Consider the following 22,049-nt stretch of genomic DNA (forward strand, 5'->3'; position numbering starts at 1 on the left):
ACCAGAAATATTTACTGAAACAGTAGAATTAGGACAGGTATAGTTATATATGCCAAGAAATACGAAATTGTTAAATACTGTGCTCTGATAAAAAAGGAAAGCTAGACAGTAATCATCAATCTAGATGACCACTGGATGGCATCTTTGTTCCACAGAATAACTTCTGAAAACTCACTTATCTGAGCTTAAAAGTTCACTTTTATAGGAAAGTGTTCAGCAAGAAGAGCAACTCTATATATAAATGTATGTTTCAGTATCCAAACATTTTTTCATTATGAGGTTCCTTGAAGTAAGAAGGGTAGGGTTCTTCCAGTCAGAAAAAATTGTAGTCCCAGCTGTGATTTATACATTTCTTATTTGTCTTCCATGTAATACTGAAAAAAAAATAAAGGATGTACTTGCAGATTGTAGCTTGCAAGTGTAAGATGGAAGAAAATTATTCTCTCCAGGAGTTCAGTAATGGTCTTTGTAAGTGCTATTGCATTGGTTTTGATAATTGCATTGAAATCTAATGTGTCCAAAATACTTGTCTGATTTTATTTCACAAATATTTATTTATAATGTGGTCACAGATCTGTACACTGAATAAAAATCAGAGTAGCTGAACTGCTAAGCAGAAGGAAAGTAAAAGATGGATGGTATTTTCTTCAGCTATGAAATAAGAGAGAAGTGTAAACTTCTCTGAGAAGTTATGTTCTAGAAGTCAAGACTGCTGTTTTGAGTTTTTTAATGGATGATTACTTGAAGGAGATAAAGGACCTTTGTCCTGACAACCTGATGTGGAAATACAGGATTGAGACTCTTGATTACTGCTGGCCAGATGTGCCCAGCTGTGAGAGCTGCTGGGTGAAGGGACAGGATTGGGAACCCCTGTCCAGCTGTGGGAGCTGCTGGCTGAGGGACAGGATTGGGAACCAACCCATATCCAGCTGGCAGAGCTGCTGGCTGAGGGACAGCACTGGGAACATCTGCCCAGCTGTTAGAGCTGCTGGGTGAAGGAACAGGACTGGGAACCCCTGCCCAGCTGTGACAGCTGCTGGCTGAGGGACAGGACAGGATTGGGGACCCCTGCCCAGCTGTGACAGCTGCTGGCTGAGGGACAGAACAGGATTGGGGACCCCTGCCCAGCTGTGACAGCTGCTGAGGGACAGGACAGGATTGGGGACCCCTGCCCAGCTGTGGGAGCTGCTGGCTGAGGGACAGGACAGGATTGGGGACCCCTGCCCAGCTGTGGGAGCTGCTGAGGGACAGGACAGGATTGGGGACCCCTGCCCAGCTGTGACAGCTGCTGGCTGAGGGACAGGACAGGATTGGGGACCCCTGCCCAGCTGTGACAGCTGCTGGCTGAGGGACAGCACAGCAGGGCTGTGTGGGGCCAGCCCTGGGAACCTCTGGGTTGGTTTTTACCTGGCTCATCCCCTGGCACCCAGACCCACAGCGGGGTGAGGGCCCACGGGATGTCTCCACTGCACTGGTGGTTTGGTCAGTTTGAGCTTTGTTTTGAAGTTCTGGGTTCAAGTCTGTGTTCCTGAAGCTTCTGTTTTAAATAGTTCAGAGTTTGTGTTCTGGGAACTGCCTTGGTAGGAGTTTGGTTTTCCCATGGTTTGAGGCCTGCTGGATTTGGGCCTTATGAGTCCTCATTGGTGAGGGTGGTTCTCATTCCATTTCAAGCATTCAGGTTTTAACCTGACAGAATCTTCATTTCTTTCAGTTTTGCCTGCAGTTTTTCACTTGTAGAATTACAAATGTTTGAGTTGATCGTTGAATGTTTCAGTTGGTGTTGGTTTGTGGTGTGGGCACAGAGCCGGTTCCTCAGTGTGGCCCAGGGTCAACACTTGATTATTGTGTCCACACCATGTCAGATGTAAAAGTGACAGGACTGGGGGGATGAGGCACCTCCCTAGGAAGAAGGGCTGAGGGAATTGGGATTTCTCAGCCTGCAGAAGAGAAAGCTCCAGGGTGACCCAATTGAGGCTTTCCAGCACCTGAAGGGAACCTGCAGTGAAGATGGGGAAAGACAATTTAGAAGGATGTGGAGTGCCAGGACAAGGGGGAATGGCTCCAAACTAAAGGGTTATAGGGTTACATTGGGTATTAGGAAGGAATTGTTCCCTGGGAGGATGCTGAGGCTCTGGCCCAGGTTGCCCAGAGAAGCTGCCCCTGGATCCCTGGCAGTGCCCAAGGCCAGGTTGGACACTGGGGCTGGAGCAGCCTGGGACAGTGGAAGGTGTCCCTGCCATGGCAGGGGTGGCACTGGATGAGCTTTTGAGTTTCCTTCCAACCAAAACCATTCTATGATGTTGCAATACTGTTCTCAGGAATTTCATTTGAAGACAAGAAATCAAGTGCTTAATACTCCTGGAAATTAGTAGAAGCTCTTTTGTGTAGACTTTTTCTGGAAAGCATTGGAAAATATTCAATTTTCTGCCTCAAGTGTTCAGCACATATCTGCAGGTTTACACAAATAAAAGTCCCTGCTTGACTTCTTCCCACAAAAGAAAACAAAACCATTATCTATCAAACTATTGTAGTCTTCCACCAACATTGGCTGCTGTAGTGCAGCTAACAGGAAAAGTATGGGAGGAGAGGGAGGACCTTGATTATGGATTTCTGGATTTCCCTCCTTTTATTCTCAGACCTTACTTGCAATTGGTTTTTACTGTGGGCATTAAGCTTGTTATAGTGTCAAAGTATTCTAGGGTGCATGGGACATCAATTATGTAACAATTTTTAAAAAAGCTTTTAAATTAAGCTTTTGTTTGCTTACAGTAATAAGTATATTATTGCAGTAATATTACACAGTAATAAGAGTCTGGACTTGAATGTTCTTATCCATATATATATGTATTCTGAAAATTATATTCTCAAAGGTTGTGTAATCACTCTAGAATATGTTGAAATAGTGTTTGTGTCAATAATAGCTGTGAAACAGAATGTGCTAAATCCAGATGGCTGTTTCACAGCTCTGAGTCATACCTCAGACAGGTAGGAGGTAAAGATGCTTGGGAGATACAGGTATGGAAACTCAAGTTTGTTTGTACTTTCTCAAGCTGTTCAAAAGGATGGCCTGGGAGTTGCTATCATCTTCTCAAATGCAGCTCATGTTCCTAAAACTTGTTGACACACCTGATATTTGTATGTTGCCAGAGAAATTACAGCATGTACTCCAGCCACACTTGGAGGCCAGGCTTACCTGTGAGCTCAGCATGGCCAGAGAATGCTCCCTGATTGTTGCTGAAAATGCTTTGATGCCTGTTTTAGTAGGAACTTGTGAAACAGTGCAGGATTAAAAATCCCTGGATGTGCTTTTAATTTCTGTTATTTATTTTACCATTTTATGCCTAGTTTTCTTTATATAGAGAAAACCCCAATGTTCAGTTGTTAGTTTCCTGATCAGCCTGGTTTCACTGGTATCACTGACTCTCAGATGAAGACACCTCTGTCACATCTGCTGTTATCAGTCAGATTGTCCTGCTTCTGATGTTTTCTGATATGGTCAGAGAAATAATGGTTGTTTCTGAAGATATTCTATGAAAATGGAGACACCAGGGGTTGTGTCTCAATTGGTCCAGCCACTGGGCATGTGGCATGATGATTCCTTCTGCAGACACAGATGATGCAAAAAATGAATATATGACATGCAGAATTTGGTTTTATATGTTTGGTTTTTTTATTGCAGAGATGATGATGACATCAATGATGTTGCCTCTATGGCTGGTGTTAACCTTAATGAAGAAAGTGCCCGAATTATGGCTACCAACTCTGACTTGGTTGGAACCCAGATGCAGTCCTGTAAAGATGAACCCTTCCTTGCTGCTGTACCTCTCCATAAACGCATACTTGAAACGGGTGAGAAGCACATCCTTTCCTTCTGGGAGTGTTTCCTTCAGAGTGAGGAGGTTCTGAGGAACAGGATATGCTTAGCACTTAAGATGGTTTTTTAAGTATTTGATTCCATAATTTTGTATTTCTAAACTTTCAAGGTTTTTGTGATAAAAGTAACTTACCTCAAGTTGCAAATAAAATAGCATGCTGGTGCTTTTAAACTTCATGCTTTTCCCATGTTTTTTATATCCAAGGATCTCAAGCTCTTTGCAAACATTAATTATTTCTCACAATCCTCCTTCATGTTTTACACATGAGAAGATTGAAACAGAGAGGTAAAGTAAGTAGTACAGGTCACAGAGGACACCTGTGAATAACATTTAACAGAATGCTTAAGTTTCCTGTCAAGATTTTCTTTCCCCATACAAACCAGTTATTCAGTTCTTAACACCTGCATCTATTTGAATGTTCATAGTGATTTTCTTATGGCATGTTTTCCAAAAGCTGTGTTTGTTTATCATAGCAAAAAGGTATGTTTATTTATTCTGCCATTTGAAAGTGGAAGTTAAAAACTTTAGTAGAATAACTGTTCAAAATTAGTGAAGGTTTAAGGGTAGGAAATAAAGAATGCATTTTATATGACATGCTTTATTAATGTGCACTATGTGTTCTGGTACTTAAATGTATATTTTCATCATAATTTTCGTTATGTTTTCAGTGCCATCAGTGTCCTAACATACTAAGCTCTGGTTATTTAGGGGTGTAAATTCTCTCTCTTTCAGACCTATGCTTACATCACAAATTTTTAGGGATCTGGTTCTCAGAGTTTTAAAGATAAGACCAAAGTCTTGTTGCAAATCAGCGCTGTCAGGTTTTTTTTTTAAGTCATGTGGTTGCTTCTGAAGTGCTGTTTGTGTTTATGTTCATTGAATTAACTGGAGCCTTTTTATATTGCAGTTGCAGGCAAGTTCTTCATTGACTTATTGTCAGACTTCACTCTTGTACTTGATAAAGGCATTTTAAGTTCCCCTTCAGAGAAAGGAATGTTTAGCAGGCTGTAGTCAGCTGGCTGTGAGGATGGCTGGGAAGCATGTCCTGCCTTTTGGGACTGCCTCAGCACCACCTGACACTGCAGCCAGCAAGGTCCTCATGAATTGTGCCTGACAAGCTGTTGGGAGGGATGCTCACACAATAGTTGATACAGGTGCAATAAAGGAAAAGGCAACAGACATAAAACTGTTCGAAAGAATGGGAAATCAGTAATGAATTTGCCACATCAGCCTTAATGAGCTGTCTGGCTGTAACAATTGCTGCACAACATGGAGTTGTAATTACAAGTGCAGGACTTACAGGAATCTGTACATACTTTAAGAGCCACAGAACCCATCACACTATTCATCACTGCCTTTTGGGGTTTGCTTCTCTGAGGAACAAATCCCTATGGCTGTTTTTGAAGCTTTATTGGCTTTGATAATTGAAATGAAACTTTCAAAGCTTTTAAAAGCAGCTGCAGGGATTTACTTCTCAAAAGCAGTGAATCCAGAAGAGAGACCACTCCTAGTGATCTCCTGCAGCCACTTTTAGAGCTTTATTTTGATTTTACATGAAGCCTTTTATAGTTTTGAAAGTGGCTGTGGAGTTCAGAAGTGGCCACTATCTGGGATCTATGGCTCTTGAGGAGAGAATTCCTTCAGCTGATTTTGAAGTTTTAGAAGCTGGCCACTGTGTGTGGCCAGATTTGTTGTTTGCTTAGGACCACACACAAATTTAGTAATTTGTGCTACTGGGCACTTAAAATAATGGCATTGTAAGTTCACTACAAGACTCAGTATTGCCATATGTTGCTGTGACAACACCAGGACTATGCAAGGCACCTGTGACCTTCTCGAGCACATTAGGAAAAAGTCTGTGATGTGAGTCCTCATTCTTCTGTTTTCATTATGCCTGTTGACAAATGAGATAAGATACATTGTTTCTTCTTAATTTTGCCTGAATATGACTTGAACTATGTTATTTTCTACCTTTAGGTCTATTCATATTTAATCGCTTCAGTTTTAGGGCAGGTTTTTAATGTTTTAGTAAAAGAGAGATTTGTGGTGTGTACAGTATTAGGAAACTGCTCTTGTTTCCTTCCTCTGAAGCTAGATCTTTCAAGTTTTCTGTAATATTAATCTCCTCCTCTCTTTTCTGAGTAAGAGCTCTGTCGAGCAACTCGGTAGTGTTCCCCAAAGGCTGTTTCAGAGATTGTGCTTCCATTCACCAGAGTTGGAATATAAACTGCTAAAGTGAGAGCAGATGCTCTTCAGACTTTGGCAGTAACCACCAGCCAGATGCCTCAAAGACATAGAGAAAGAGGTTTCTTAATATATTGTATGTTCTTATCTCTACTTGAGCTTGGCAGTGTTGTAATCCAAAGTTTATTTTAAATCTAAGGGACTAATATTGATCCATTTAAATGGAAGAAGTAACTGAAAGGTAATTCATGCAAAGATATTCATCCCCTTCCCACATGCTTCCCTATCCAATTTTGTATCTAGTCATTTTGGGCTGCTAATCATTGCCATTTGTTCATGTAGGAAGGCAAGGCTGTGACTGTTTCAAATTCTTCTTTGATGCAAAATCAAGAGTGGGTATTTCTCAGCATATAATGTATTTCTTTTGTTATTCCACTCGGAATCATAAAACTTTAAACCCTGATCTTTCTGCATGACAGCAGAGCACAATGAAACATAGACAAAGGCTTGCAAGGCTTTTGTTTCTCTTTTTTGGGAACTTGAGAGGCAGGGGTTGATATGCATCATGCATGTGCATACCAACTCCTGACACTTTCTAGGTCTTTAGCTTTGGTAGTAGAATCAGTAGTGTTTCTTCAGAGGGCAAGCAAGCTGATTAGACCCTGACAAATGAATAATGCTGCAAAATCCTGGCTTTTCCACATGGTTTTATGGGAATGAAACAAGAAAAATAACCTTAATAATTTGTAATTGTTTCACTTTTGTTCATTCATAAGTTCCTTCTTGCTGGGTCAGAATGCTGTGTTAGTTAGGTTTTAGAAGCTAGTTTTTGACATTGAGTTTTTGCTGTTTACTGAGTGAGGCAACAGGCAACACTTAGTGAGGCAGGTTTTTAAGTGTGAGTTTTCTATAGCTCATAACCATCTTGTGAAAATAGAGACTCCTTGGCTTTAATTCCTTGATTACAGCATGGTTTCAGAGTGCTGATAAGAACAAGGCTGCACTGCATGTTATAGTAAATGTTAGTGAAGGGTAGCAGGACACAGCAAAGGGTGGCATAAAACATGATCCTTTTTATAATGCCTGATAACTAAATCCATGGCAAGAGGGAACAGCTGCCTCATGTACTTTTCTGAGAACTTGGTGGTCTCTCAAACCTTCACTGGGGCTCCAAAAAATTTTGCTTTATATTTTGTGAACAACAGAGCATGACACCTTCACAGGCTTAGAATCTGCAGCAGCTTATTAATTCCCACAACTTATAGTTCTGATTTCTTCTACAATCAGGTGATGCCATTTTGCTTTTATTAGCTCTCCTTAAAATATCACAACTTGTGAACCCTAACCATAAATTAACTGTCATAATGCAATAATATTTAAGCAAGAGTTTGGCATACTGTATTCTTTGACTTAGATGCTTCCTTTCTCTCTTCACTTTGTGTTCTTCACCTCATTTTTCTCCTTCAGTTTTATTGTTACAGAGCACTGACTGAATAGAACAGATGTGGCATTTAAGAAACATGGGACTGGTTTGGCCACATGGAATACATTTTGAATACTGTTCATCTTGTATCTTCCAAATTATTTTCCCTTAAATGCATGTGATAGAAGTTTATTGGAGAAGCAGCCATGACATTTTTATTTCACATTCATTCAGAATTTTTTACACCTGCATTAAGAAATCAGATTCTCTATAGCATGGTTTTACAAAATGCTGTATCTGTTACCAGTGTCCTTTGGAAAAGTGTGTTATACTGACTTAGCATACATCTGCAATATTTCCCACCACAAACATATTTCTGGATTCTCTTGCTTCCTAGAAATAAATTTTTAGTCTAGAGCACACATAGTGGTGCATGCCAGTTGTTATAAAGCTTGAAAATGTGCTGATGAATCCAGTGTCTCCTAGTTCAGTAGGTATAAGGCCTGCAGTCCTCCTTAAAACAGCTTCAGAGGAGCTTGGCTGGTTAGAAGTGAGCCACTGCTTCTGTCAATATAACAGTTGTATGGTTAGGCTCAACATAATTTATAGATTTACCTTTTTGTTATTTTACATGTAAAATACGTTTTTAATTCTGTCTGATGAAATATTGATCATTGCTCTGCCTTGATTGTTTCTTTGTTCAGCCACGCTTGAATTGCATGTCTGCTGTACCACTGCATGTTAAACCCTACAGAAATAGCTTATCTGGCTTTTCTATATTCTGGGGTGTATTGAACCCACTGTGTGGCATGGCAGTTGTGTGCATATCTATATATTTTAAATACAGAATTTGTGTGCTCTAGAGGGCATTTTATATTGCTAAACCATGTTAAAACCCATAGGAGTACCCTTCATGGAGCCAGGCCTGGTGATTTCAGCCTCTATTTAAAGCATTTGTTATTAGTTCAGGGAGTCTTTCTGGCATCCTCTTTCTCTGGGTTTGTTTGTCAACATTTGTGTTCTTGTTTGAATGAAATGAAGCTGTCCTGTTGATGGCTGCTCTTTCATATACAGAGCAGCTCTAACATAAAAGTGTGGTTATTTCTCTGGTTGCTTTACTTCAGAGAGCTTTTATAGCTACTTCAATTACAGTGCTTGTGTGTTCTGGAATTCTGAGCTCTCCTATTGCCTGTGAATATAATATTTTGTTTTCACTGCACTTTTTGTTGATGTGATTTAATTGTTTTCACTGCTGACTTTTAACTTTTTGTCCATAAGTTGATTTGTCTTCAAACTGAAGTATTTGTTTGAATATCATTTTTTCCCATCAGCACCTTTCTGTCAGGATGACTTCTGTAAATGCCTGTGGACATAACTCTTGATTGTGTTTGGGGATTGCTCTAACACCTACCTGCTCATAAGTGTAGCAGATTGAAGTCATGCACTGTCCTAAGGACATGCTTGAACTGTACCTACAGTGGAGTTCTCTGGATTCTACTTCCTTTTTCTCAGGGAACAAAAAAAGTCATGTTAGGTATTGTATAATCCAAATTGCAAGTTATTGTGCATGCCAAAAGCGTGGACGTCCTCTAGTTTCTGTAAACTTCAGTCTGGCACTGCAGGGGTGTGGCAGGTGCAGAGATGTATCCACATTCTGACACCTGGAATAGTTCTGGAACTTGGGCTTTCTTCATTAGTATCAAACAGTTTGCTGGAAACTGCATTTAGATGAGAAGATGTGTGCTGCTCCCAGTTTTCAAACCAATGTCCAAAGTTGTGATAGCTGTTTCTTAGGCTGAGATTGGAGTTCATTGTACATGTTCAATAGAGAATTTGGTTCCATATTCCAACTGAATCAATTGCTAATGTTACTCTATTATAAGACAATTATATTTGATTTACATTTATTATTTCCTTTTCAAAAAAGGTGAGAATACATTCCCATCTTAGTATCAGCAGCAGTGTTGCCAAATAAACATAATCAGTAAGTGCTTCAGCAGAATGTTAAAGCCTATTGTTGTTCTTTCTTTAATAGGTCCATGATTAGACTTCCTGTTTTACAAGATGTCCCAACATGTGTTGGAATGGTAACTTCAGTACCACCTGAGAGCTTGGAGTCTGCCTTTCTGTGAAAGGTAGGGCAGCTTCTGTTCAATCTTTTTTGTGTATTTACAAGGTTTTCTTTTTATTAATCTTATTGGCTCTGCAACACTACAGAATCTGAGTTATGCTTTTAGCTGTATCACCTTTAGGTGTCAGAACTGATGTTATTTCATCAAGCAGTAATTTCTCAAAATAAATATGATTAATTTAGCTATGTTTAAACTGTGACTATTTATGAAGAAAATGATGCTGTTTCTTCAGGCATCATTTTCAAAGGTTTTACTCCAGCTGAACTGAGAGCATGACCATTATACTTGGTCTCAGAAATATTTAGAGAATTCAAGTTTTGTTTTCACCATAATTTTGTTTTCACCCGTTTTTCATTCTGTTTTGTGAATGTAGTGAAAGTGCCATCTTTAAAAGGTCTTGCTATTTCTGGAAGGCAGTTCTGGCCTTCAGGGCCCACCAAAATATGTTACCCAGCCTCAGAATAAGTTTGCATCTGGGAATTGAACAGCTTAAATTTCCAGGCCCTCTGCAAAGGAGAGTAAAATTAAGATCATCATTCTGTGGAGATGCATTCTCTACCAGATTCATTTATAAAGTCCATGGATGTAAAATAAGAACAATAAAAAGAAAACCTTAGAGAACCATTCAGTATTGCAATAAAGCTGACTTACATTATCCCTGTAGGCAAACTCCATGCTCTAGAGGTGGTGCTAATGTCCCCAGCGCTCAACACATGTTGGAACATCTTAGTGGAGGAGGAAGTCATTGATCAGTGAGCAGCATCTTCAAGGATCGTTTAAGGGGGAAAAAGTCAAAGGTAATATTTTTAAAAACATGTTGGAATGATTGTTCATTATGTTTATTTGGCAATCCTGCTGCTCATACTAAGGTTGTAGTGTTTTCATTTCTTAAAATTACTGACAAACTTTGTAAACTTCCTTTAGTCTTTCCTTCTCCCATTGTCAGCCTCCTTCACGTTGCTGAGTCTACTGCACACAAGTCCAGAATTTACTGTAACTCATTGGTAATTTGGCACTTTTTTCAGTGGTTGTAATGCAGAAAGGGTTAATCTGTGGTTTAACCAGTTTTGCAGTCCCTTGTGTTAAATAAGTCAGAGCCAAACATTGAGCTGGTGTGAAGACATTCTGCTGCTAACCAAAGGATATTTGTTTTCAAGGAAAAAAAATTGTTTGTGTAGCTGCAACACAAAGTTGTGGCAGATGAGGTACCACCATCTGTTCTTGCACAATAGTGTAGAAGTGCAACCTCACTGTAAACTAAAGCTATTTTGACAAAATTAAGCTATCATATCTGACCTGGTTAAATTTTGCAGTGGTGGATCTGGTGATGCTCTACTTGCTATTAATGAATGTGGGATGGTGCCCTGATCTTGGCAGTTTTAATTCTAATCCTGGGCATAGACAGATGAAGGTGCTGACATTTTGAAATTCAGGTTATGATCTTTGGTCTGCCCTTCTGGTATCCTTTGAATTTCCTGTGTTATGTGCATATCCTGCCTGTGTGACATGTTTATCCTGCCTCACATGTAACAAGCCTGGCATCAGGCTTGTGATGACAACTGTGATGCCTGCTCTGATTGTGGTGTCAGAGATGGTTTCTTGGGGGAAAAAATTGTCAAAATACCTGCTTTGTTCACACAATTTGCCTTAAAAGAGCAACTTTAACTTGCCACATAGGCAAGTTCTTATACTTGGTATGCCTCTGAATCCTGTGGATGTGATGGAGAGTGTGGTCTGTTCCTTGTAGGACTGTGCTCTAGGATGCTGGCATCTGTTTGTCATCTCTGACATTCTTACAGGGGCTCTGCTCCATCTCTGTCTTACCTGGTGTACTGTCATAATAGTGTATTTATGGTCTTTAAGCCTGAGGAATTGTCTTGGTTACTGGTTTGGGTTTAGCAGACAAACACATTTGTCTGCTCTGCATGAAAACAGATAAATCCCCAACTAACAACTCTGTTGTTTTCTTAGGGACTCCTGTTGGTGTCATTGCCATGTTAGTACTTTCTGGTCTGGTCCTTGTAAAAATCTCTTTTGATTTGACTCTAGTGAGTAACCAAGCACAAAAGTGCATTAAGGCATTTACCATTATTCATAAAAACAGTGAACATATTTTCTAGTCCTCTACACTCACTCTGTGTTTATTCTTGAATGTTCCTGGATGTCTTTGGGCATGCTTCTTATGCTGTATTTTTTGTTTTAGGAAAACCAAGATGAAGAAGAAAAGATCATATAACTGTTATCTGTGTGTTCTTATTTGACACGTTGAGACCTGCCCCTGTTTCAGTTTTCATCCCCTCCTCTGTCTTTAGTGTTTTCCTCACACTGTTCAATTGCTGCAGCACAGGTTACTGGGATTAGAGGGTAGGATGTGGAGCTGTAGTTCTCAAAGACTTTGTCCTTCAGTGCCTCCTTTTAATAACTTCAGCACCCGCCCTTCTTTTAGAATGCACACATCAAATGGCACAAAAAGAATCTTAAAGTTGAATTATTTAAAGAGGAGGAATTAAACATCAAATGTAAGGATATTGTCTTTGCTTAACACATGGAGATTTTGATTTCTTCTAAAAGAAGTTAGGTGATACACAGTTTAATTAGAGAAGAGACCAGGGAAACAATTAATTGCAGTGCTTTATGTTCCTTCAGAGTTACCATTCTTTCTGTCCTGTCTGATCAGGCTGCAAGCCTTCCTTGCTGTGGGAATGCCAAGTGTTCTCTGCTCCAAGATCCACTGTTTGTGCTTCCATGCTTTGTGGCAGCTCCTTCCATTTCCAAGCCTGTGCCTTGCTGTGCAGAATGTTGTTTGGTGACTGGCTGGGTTCTGTTAGAGACAAACCACCAGGGGTAATCAAACAGACTCCTCATGGATGATTAATAGCTGCCTTTCAGCTGTTTAATTATCTAGCTTAGAGACAGAATTTTGGGAACTGGATTGTCTGGTTATATATACCTTAGCACAGACCTTTTCTCAAAGTAGTTTTTCTTTTCCCCAAAAAGCATGGATTATGAGCAAGTTCCCAGACTTACCCACTGGTTGAGACAGACTGTTTAGAGAAGTGGAGGCTTTTTGCTGGTCAATGCACCACAAAACACGAGTTATGTAGTTAAGGTTAAGTAAGATTCTTGAGAATTCTTTCTCTACTTGATTAATTTTTTTTATCCTGTCCCAAATCTTATGGACTTGTGTATAAAAGCTTTGAATCAGCACAGAAAATAGGATGAGACTATGGCCAGGGTTACACATAGATTTTGCATGGATGCAGCTATTTCTCTGGCTCTGTTGTGTTAAAATAATTACACCAAGATGACCCTCTAGAGTGGAGCTATTTTGCTTGTTTACCTTTGACAAGAATAAAGTGTATTAAAATTAGAAAGTAAAAGTTCAAAATAAACAAAAAGGTCATTTTTACCGAGTATGTAGTTATTAAGTTGTGGAACTCTTTGTTTTATGATGTTGCAAATTCAAAAAATTACTTGAAAAATCAATGAACAAACATCCCATCCTGACCTGATAGACAGATAAGATGCTCTAACAGACCAAGGCATAATTTTGGTGCACAGTGAGCACTACACACTTTTTGTTTTAATAATCTTCTAGCAGCATCTCCTAATGATAATGTTAGAGAAAGGATGATGAACTCTGTTACCCACTGTAGGTTTACTTACCCTTTTATACAGTTACATAAATACATAAGTGTTTATTAAGTATAGTTTGTACTGAAAGAGTTAAAGCCACTATAGTGCCTGAAACACTTTAAATGGTTTTGTGCTTGTGTATTCACACTACAGAGCTTAAAAGTCTCAGCTGAATCTTACTTTGCTAAAATAGCTTTGGTTGGCATTTACTTTGGAGGGGGCAGGAAAAGGCAATCCTAAAAATTGTGTAGCATTTTATTCCTCATTTTTATTCTTTTAGGTTACATTGCATGGCTGGTTATGTTTTTTGCCTGCTGTGTCTTGCACTGAGCATGGTATGTATTTTGAGGATTTTAATCTGTAAGTTTGGAATTTATTTAAAAAAAAATAACTGATATTTGAGCAGTTTGTCAGTTCCAAAAAAGCTTCCTGGGCAATCAGCCCAAGGTGGGTAGTCCAGAAGAAGTGTAGGACAAACACTACTCCCAGAAAATTGGGAAATGGATTTATAGAGAATTCTCCAAGCCTGACAGAAAGCTCACACAGTGTGCATCTGTATGTAAACCTTGAGATAAGAAATGCTGACTTAGAAATGCCATGGAAAAGGACAAACATTGTTGAGAGAGAAATGGAACTAGACACAAGTTTCAAAGGATGGCCTTGCAAGTAAGACTGGATACTTTGGAGAAACAGAACTATGAGAGATGCATTGTAGTGGGACCCACGAGGGGTAATTTTAGATGATTGGCTTTGAGGCATTTGCAGCATGGTAAGATGGGCCAAGAAACACTTCTAGTATATTGTAATTAGGAAATAGTTGGCTTCTGATTGTGATGGTGTGAATTATAACATCTGCGTTGTCTCCCCCTTCTCATGAGACTGAAAATGGAATAAAAGTTTTTGAAGCACCTCTCAGTTGTCCATCTCTGGGTCAGAAAAGGGCCTAATCTGACAAAGAAGCTTTCCAGTTTGTTCAGAAGTGGACTCATGAGTTAGTTCTTAAGCTCTGAGAGGAGGAATGTTTTTTACAAGCAAGCTTATTGAAGTAAGGAATGTTGGGCTTTCCATTATTTTGCAAATAACAATTAGGAAGTGATAAGAAGTCATTCTCCCTAGAAGTCCCTGTTCCCCATGGAGGTGCACTGGGAGTGTTGGGCAGTGGCAGAGGCTGCTGTGCAGAACCTGTCCTGTGTCAGCCCAGGGTGGTTTGGAGCTGTGGGTTCTGTCTTGGCCATCTGCCCCTGTCAGAGGGTGCTGGTTTGTACCTGCTGCAGGGAACCTGCACCAGATCTCAAACACTTGGCAGGGATTCTGTGCTTGGCAGCAAACACTCCCTGCCCTGGGGCTTTCCTGAGCAGCTCCAGGTTACAGCTCCTCAGAGCTTCCTTTGGCTTGGCTCTGTTTGACAAGGTAGCAAACAAAGTTTTGTAGTTTCTCCTTTCCTCACACTGTCTTCCAGCAGCAGACCAGCTTAACAGTACAGCAAGTCAACATTGAATGAATTATTTATGCATTTAGTTAGTAAGACTTAAATTGAAGCTTTTATTCAAGGGACTGAAACCAGAAGATTACAGCTAAAATTATCTTGCTGTTTCCTTTGCCTGGGATCACTGGGTTATCTTGCACCCTTAGGAATCTCTAATTTTAATCATCAGAACTAGGAGTTGCTGTTTGCCCTACCACTGTTTAACAGGCTCTGCATTCAGTTTCTAGTACTGAAAGTCTGTCTAGGGCACTGTGAGCCCCCCCAGCACAACCCCAGGGTATTCTGAACCTGAACAACCACCTTAATCTTTTCCTCTCCTCTGTTCCATCCCTCATTCTCTAGCTTAATATTGTGGGTTGGGTTTTCCCCTTGATAGCACTAGGAATGCAGTATTGATGGATGACTTTGTGGGCTGAGGACACTGCTCTGAGGTTGGGAGAAGTGAGTTCAATAATTGCCATTTGTGCTTCTCAGGATGTCAAGGCCCCTTAGTACAGTAGAGTTGTTCCCTCTCTGTGTTTAGTCAGCCTGGGACTCTCAGTTTAGAATTATTAATACACAGTATTTAGAATTATTAATACACAGTATCAGATAAAGCTCCAGTTGCTTTCTCTTAATTTCATGGCTTGCTTTCTGTAGAGACCACACAAGCTGAGTCTTACACAAATACTGCTTATCTGGTTTCAGAAGGTGAACTCTTCTCCCCCTCACCCCATTTTTTCAGCTTGTAATTCCCCAAGTTTCTGTGTATTGTAACTCTTGAACAGTGTCTACTTAACCAGTCATGTTGTATTTAGTTATATGTAATTGTACAGAGATTAAGGTGTTTTAAATGTTTCACTGCTGCATCTACAGCAGCACTATAAAATTGTCACTTTCCCTTATGCTGGTGAAATGAAGGAATAGAGTTCTTTGTTAAAGAATTGAATGGTTTGGGAGGCTGCAGGAACTGAAGTGCTTGTGTTCCCAAGACATTGCCTTTCCTGATGGGGAAGCTTGCAGGGGGACTGAGGCACAAAACTGTGCTGGTTCTTTTGGGGCTTGAGCCTCACTTGTAGATGCAATCCAAGGCACAGCCCAACATTCTGTGGGATGTGGACAGAATCATCTGCTTTATGTGATGTGGGTAGATCTGGCCAGATGCTTCTTTGCTGCATTTTCCTAGATCTGATGGTGTTGAATGAGGTTAAACAAAAACTTAAATAATGTCTCAGATGGGAGGGGGATGGACTTGCCTTTCTATTTTGTGGTGTGCAAGCCAGCTGTAATGGCAGAAGGGGTCTGCACCTGGCAAGACTGGCTCCAGTTGGATCCTGGGCCAATATTTCACACACAGAATTTCAAGTTCAGGAAGCTGCTGCTGGTGTTATGTGACAGGAGTGAGTGCTTTCTGCATGTCTGACCTGTGGTTGGGGCAAACAGACCCTAATTATGCACCCTGCCAGTGTTGCTCCTGAAGGACAGCTCCAGCCCTAAATCTGAGCTGTGGAACTGCTTCAAGCCACTTCTTCAAGGTTTTCTTGTTTTGAGTGTAAACGTAAAGAGATTTTATACAGCACTCAATAATTTATCACATCAATAATCAGAGTCAGACCTGATGTTTTACAAATAATTTTTTTTATCTTTGATCTCAATTCTGTCAGTCCTCTTATACTATAAATTATTGAAGTAACTTTTTGATTCTTTGAAAGCCTATCTGCAAAGACAGTATTTTTCTTCTGCTTCCCAAATAGGGCAGTACCCTCCTTATGATTTGTTTTGGTTTTTGATCAATAAAATATAATTAAACTTCTAAAGTGCAGCAAAGCCAGTGACTTTCAGATAACTGAGCAGATGATAGCAGAATTTTCACTTCATGAGACCTAAAAAATTTTCAGTTACAAGGTTTAGGTGCTTTTATATTTGTAAAAAACAATCTTGTGCTACTGACACATATGCCAATATCAGAATAATATTGCTGAACGTTTTTTCCCTCAAGGTTTTTGGAACTTGTATCTAAGTTCTGACTTTACAGTAACTCTGTTGCAATATCAAAAAAATTAAAATATAATATATTTATTTGTAGCAAAATATCCTAACATGCATGCTCATATACTGTAGATCTTTATTAAATTCTGATTGAACTAGGGGCTTGCTATTAAAGCTTCCAGACATGTAATTAAGAATTAACATGTAGACAAACTTTATTCTGTTGTTCTGTAATGCTTGGCTGTGGAAGGGGCTAACAGCAGGGCCTGTTAGCTAAAGGAGCGAGAAGAAGCTGAGAAGTAGAAGAAACTGATAAGGAGCTCTCTCCAAGGCTGTAGCCAAGGAGACCGAGGGAAGAAAGATAGAAGAACTTCGCAGCTGGATGAAACATTGTTAGAAAGTTAATTAAGTCACCATAACTTCTCACCAATAGTATTATGTTGATTTCTTGTGGCCAATAGTAAAGATAGAAGAAGGATAAACAATTAGAAAGTGTATAAAAATCAGCCATATTCAATAATAAAGTGTTGCCAACTGAGACTGCTTGTGGTCTCTGCTTTATGTCGTGACCACCTCGACAGCGACACTTGGCAGATTCAAAACTTGCAATTTGAGTACAGACTTGTCCCTCATATTTCTCATGTAGGATACTGTGACTCTTTAGTAGCATCTGATGCCTCTGAGGATGTGCTGTAGCTGAGTTCTGCCACAAAGAATTGAAGTTTTCTTTCAATCAGCCATCAATTCTTGATTGTCTTGTACAGTTCTGGTGTAATAGAGATCTGGCAAGAGCACTTGAATAAAGAATATGACCTTAGTTTTGTCTTTAACAATATCAAAACTTGAATTCAACTAGAGAGATGGGTTAAAATTATAGCTTGGAGCATTGCTTTGCTCCAGCTCCTTTTTTTTTTTTTGTTAACCTTGATAATGTCTTTGTCATAGCTCTAGGAAAAGTTCAAAATTACATTGCTAAAGTAATTTTAAAGACTTGAGGCATTTACTTGTTATCCAAAATGTCTAAATTAAACAAATGTATTATTTAAAAGCAAGCAACTCTTTTCAAATTCCACATATGATACTTTTGATCACAAGATTGCAAGTTAAGATTGCCACATCATCAAACTTAAAACACATTGAGATGATCACCTAAAAATCAGGAAGAAATTAAACTTTTTAAAAACAGAAGACAGACAGGGGAAAGCACTCTGTTGATAGAAGTAAGTTGTTTTGGTTTTTTTTTTTAATGTTATTTTCTCCTTGGTTTCTGCACATATTTAAATGTATGTATTGTAAAGATCAAATGGTGCAGTTAAGACCAAAATTCAGAATGCTAGGGCCTAAATAAAAATATCAGTAGATGAAGCCCACTGTCCAATAACTTGGTTAGAAAGATGAGTAATAACAAGGATGTTTGTGATATAATTAATTCTGTTTTGTATTTTAGACTATATATGTGTATCTATAGATTTAGAATATCTATGTGTATGTATCCGTTTCTTAAAAGTATAAATCATATTTCTGTTCCACATCATTATCACTCTAGGGAATCTTGAAAAGGGAAGAGTAGCCTTTTCCTATTAACACTGGGTAAAGTAATTAAGCAGACTAGAAGAATATGTCAGGAATTTCCCATTTAGAGATAAGTGTTGTTTTCCTTTGATGGCAGACAGGATTCCAGTATGCTTTCTATAAATGGGAGTGGATGAACTTTTATACATTTCATTTTAAGAAATTTATAAATGAGAGTGGATCTCAGGAGGAGAAGTGGCACTCAAGAAAAAAAGACAAAACAGAGACTTTAATATAGAAGCATGTGAAAATGAATAGTTGCCAGCTCTGTGCATAGATTCAGTTTCTATTTTACATTTTTTGTGAGTAGCACAAAGCAAAAAAGGGCCGGGCTCTAAGCAGTGGTATGACAACATCTCATGGGTCAGTGGATTCAGCACAGTGGTGTGAGCAACTGTGAATGAAGGGATAAGCAGGCCAACATTTTCAAATGTGGATGAAATTGGTAATTTTCCCACCCTTGCCCCAAGTGCAATCCAAGTTTTCAAGGAGCGTGCCAAATCTTCATGTAGTGTGCAGCTCTGGAATGCACCCTGCTTCTGACATCCCGAGCTAGCAGGGTTTAACTAATGTAATTTAGAGCAGGGAGGATGTGGTGATGCTTCACACATGATGGATTGTGTGGATGACAAAGATGACTTTTTAAAAATCTTTTTGTAGTCTGGTTCCTTGATGCTAATTCATTTGGGGAGAAATTGTATTCTTTTCCCCTTATCCTGTTTTCCAAAGAATTTTAGCCTTAAGTGATTGGATATTCCATTTGCCTTTCTTCTTTCCCTTCAGGTCACTTTTGAGTCGATTGATAAATCAGGAGGAGTTAGATAGAGCCCCCTCTGTGTGCCTGAGCTGAGGGGGAAGTGAACCCATTTTTTTTGCTTTTCTTTGCTCCTCTGCCTGGTTGGCTGCCAGTGAGCTCTGGCACAGACTGGGCAGGCTCAGGGTGCCTGACTGTGCTCAGCTGGCATGCTGGACAAATGGGGACTGGGACATGTGCCAGGGGATGAGCCGAGATGGAGCAGAGATGTCACAGTATGTGCAGTAATAAGGAATATGGAGGCACATGTGCAGGAGGACAGGGATCACTGAATCACTTTAGTCTCGTGCTCAAAGCTGGATCAACATTCAATTTACACTGGGTTGTTAAGGGCATTAATTGGCCTAGTCTTAAAAACCTGAGACGTGGGACAGTCTACAACTTGTTTGTGCAAAGCGTTCCATTATTCTTTTTTCATGACAGAATTCATCCCTATATCCAGTCAGAAACAGCTGTTTCTGTTTTATGAATTTATTTTTCATTCTTCTTCCAGGCAGCCTTAATAAAGGGTCTGGCTCTATCTTCTCAATCAACTCTCCCTTAAGTCTTCTTACTCCAAGAAAAAGAACCCTCATGTTCTCCTCATGCAGGTCGTGTGCTGCAACCCCCATCACCATCTTGTTGACTTTTCCTGGATTCAAGTTTTTTCAAGCTTTTCTTGTACTGGGTGAGCCACAGGTGCAGGATTGTAGGTGTGGGCTGAGTGAAGAGGAGGAGTTGCTTCCCTTGGTGGCTTGGTTGCCACTGATTTATTGTTTTGGGTGCCAGGGTGCAGTGCCAGGGTGCAGTGCTGGAACCTGGGTTACCTGCTGGCCTCCAGGCATCCCACCAGGGCTGCTGATCCCATGGCATTCCAGTGAGTCCAGCCCAAGCACAGGGATTTGCACTTGTCCTTCAGGAGCTCCATGAAGTTCCTCTCATCTCACACACCAGCTCCTTTCCCTCTGCCCTGCTCAGGGTGGTGCCATCTGCAGACCTGCTGAGGGGACTTTGTGTCTCAGCCCCAAGGTCTCTGAGACACCCATTAAAAAGGGTAAGTCCCAGGGCAGATTCCCAAGGGACTCTATGGCCTCTGGGTAGATTTCTGGACTTGGGAAAATTATGTTGGGGGATTTTAGGAGAAGATAGTTAATGGCATATTGGAGAGGCTGATGAAGGACAAGAATCTTAAGGCATCAGGTATCTCAGAGAATGGTCCATAGATTATGGTTGAATCTCTGAAGAGTTAATTCTGAAGCTATAATGGTTGACTTTATTCAGAATAAAATTCTTTGAGATTAGAGAGACCTTTATTGTGAAAAGACCCAAGATGGCAACAGTTCTTGTTATAAAAGGAGTGTGTGTGTTTTCAGGGAAGTTGGGTAGCTGTTACCCAACATGAATTTAGTTACACTCAAATTCAAAGAACTGTAACAATTACACATTCTGACCCTTACCTAGAATAGGGCAGAATTTTCCATCTCCAAGCCTCTTTTCTGGATGCTAGTTAATTAAATGTCCCTTCTTGCTTGCATTTTATCTTTCAGACTAGGGTTTTCTGAGTGATGGCTTTGCTTACACGTGTTTGCGTAGTAAAATGGTGCGTGCTCAAATATTGCCGGTCTGACTTGGAGGAATTGCTCCCGCCTGTAGGAATTGTCCTCCCAACTTCAAGGACTTCATTTGCCTGGGTGGCAGTGGCAGCGTTGGGATTTAATGTGTGTGTCTGCTTGCCATTACTCATTCAGCTTTCAGCAACCTGAGCGCAGCTCCAGCTCTATTACACAGGACAAATTGGGCACCAAGAAAGGTTTAATTTATTTTTTCCCCCCATGATAAAGCAAAAATTAGTTAAAAATCATATATACATCTTGCTGAAATCCTTAAGGTAACATGTAAGATAGGGAGCCGGTGATTAAGTTAGTTTAAGAGGTAAAGACTTCAAAGAATCCCTAAAATGAACACCAGCGGTAGCCGGAGTAGAGAACCGTGCTGGGGAGGCGCGGCTTGGGAGCGGAGTGGGGCTGATCCAGCCCCCGCTGGAACGGGAGATCCCGGCGGGACCGGGTGTGCGGGAGGGCAGAGCCCGGTGTGTGGGGAGGGAACCGGGGAAGGGAAGGGACAGATCCCGGTGGGGAGGGACCCGGGGAAGGGAAGGGACAGATCCCGGTGGGGAGGGAACCGGGGAAGGGAAGGGGCAGATCCCGGTGGGGAGGGAACCGGGGAAGGGAAGGGAAGGGGCAGATCCCTGTGGATTGAGAGCCAGGGGAAGGGAAGGGGCAGATCCCGGTGGATCGAGTGCCAAGGGAAGGGAAGGGGCAGATCCCGGTGGATCGGGAGCAAAGGGAAGGGAAGAGGCAGATCCCGGTGGATCAAGAGCCAGGGGAAGGGAAGAGGCAGATCCCGGTGGATCGGGTGCCAGGGGAAGGGAAGGGGCAGATCCCGGTGGATCGAGTGCCAAGGGAAGGGAAGGGGCAGATCCCGGTGGATCGGGAGCAAAGGGAAGGGAAGAGGCAGATCCCGGTGGATCAAGAGCCAGGGGAAGGGAAGGGGCAGATCCCGGTGGATCGGGTGCCAAGGGAAGGGGCAGATCCCGGTGGATCGGGTGCCAAGGGAAGGGAAGGGGCAGATCCCTGTGTGGAGGGAACCGGGGAAGGGAAGGGGCAGATCCCGGTGGGGAGGGAGCAAAGGGAAGGGAAGGGGCAGATCCCTGTGTGGAGGGAACCGGGGAAGGGAAGGGGCAGATCCCGGTGGGGAGGGAGCAAAGGGAAGGGAAGGGGCAGATCCCAGTGGATCGGGTGCCAAGGGAAGGGAAGGGAAGAAGGAGCGGGGCAGGTGCCGGCTCCCCCCGGCTGCGGCCCCGCTCCGCTCATTTCTCCCACTTTGTTTGAGCCGTGGGTTTCTTGCTCTGGAATTCGGCCAGGCAAAGGTAGGAACGCCTCGCCGAGCCAACACTCGCTCTCTGTGCAGCCGGGGTCGG

The 22,049-nt window shown here is 41.2% G+C and overlaps 1 protein-coding gene across 1 annotated transcript in view; it reads left to right on the forward strand.

Moving 5' to 3' along the window:
- LOC136561036 (transcription initiation factor TFIID subunit 4-like) overlaps positions 1-22,049 on the forward strand; it is a 154,691-nt gene that overhangs the window by 43,174 nt on the left and 89,468 nt on the right. The window contains exon 10 of the mRNA XM_066557138.1: positions 3,680-3,849. Within this exon, the coding sequence (XP_066413235.1) occupies positions 3,680-3,849 (170 nt within the window). The remainder of the gene's footprint in view (positions 1-3,679; positions 3,850-22,049) is intronic.

This window comes from Molothrus aeneus, chromosome 11, assembly GCF_037042795.1.
Source record: "Molothrus aeneus isolate 106 chromosome 11, BPBGC_Maene_1.0, whole genome shotgun sequence".
Lineage (NCBI taxonomy): Eukaryota > Metazoa > Chordata > Aves > Passeriformes > Icteridae > Molothrus > Molothrus aeneus.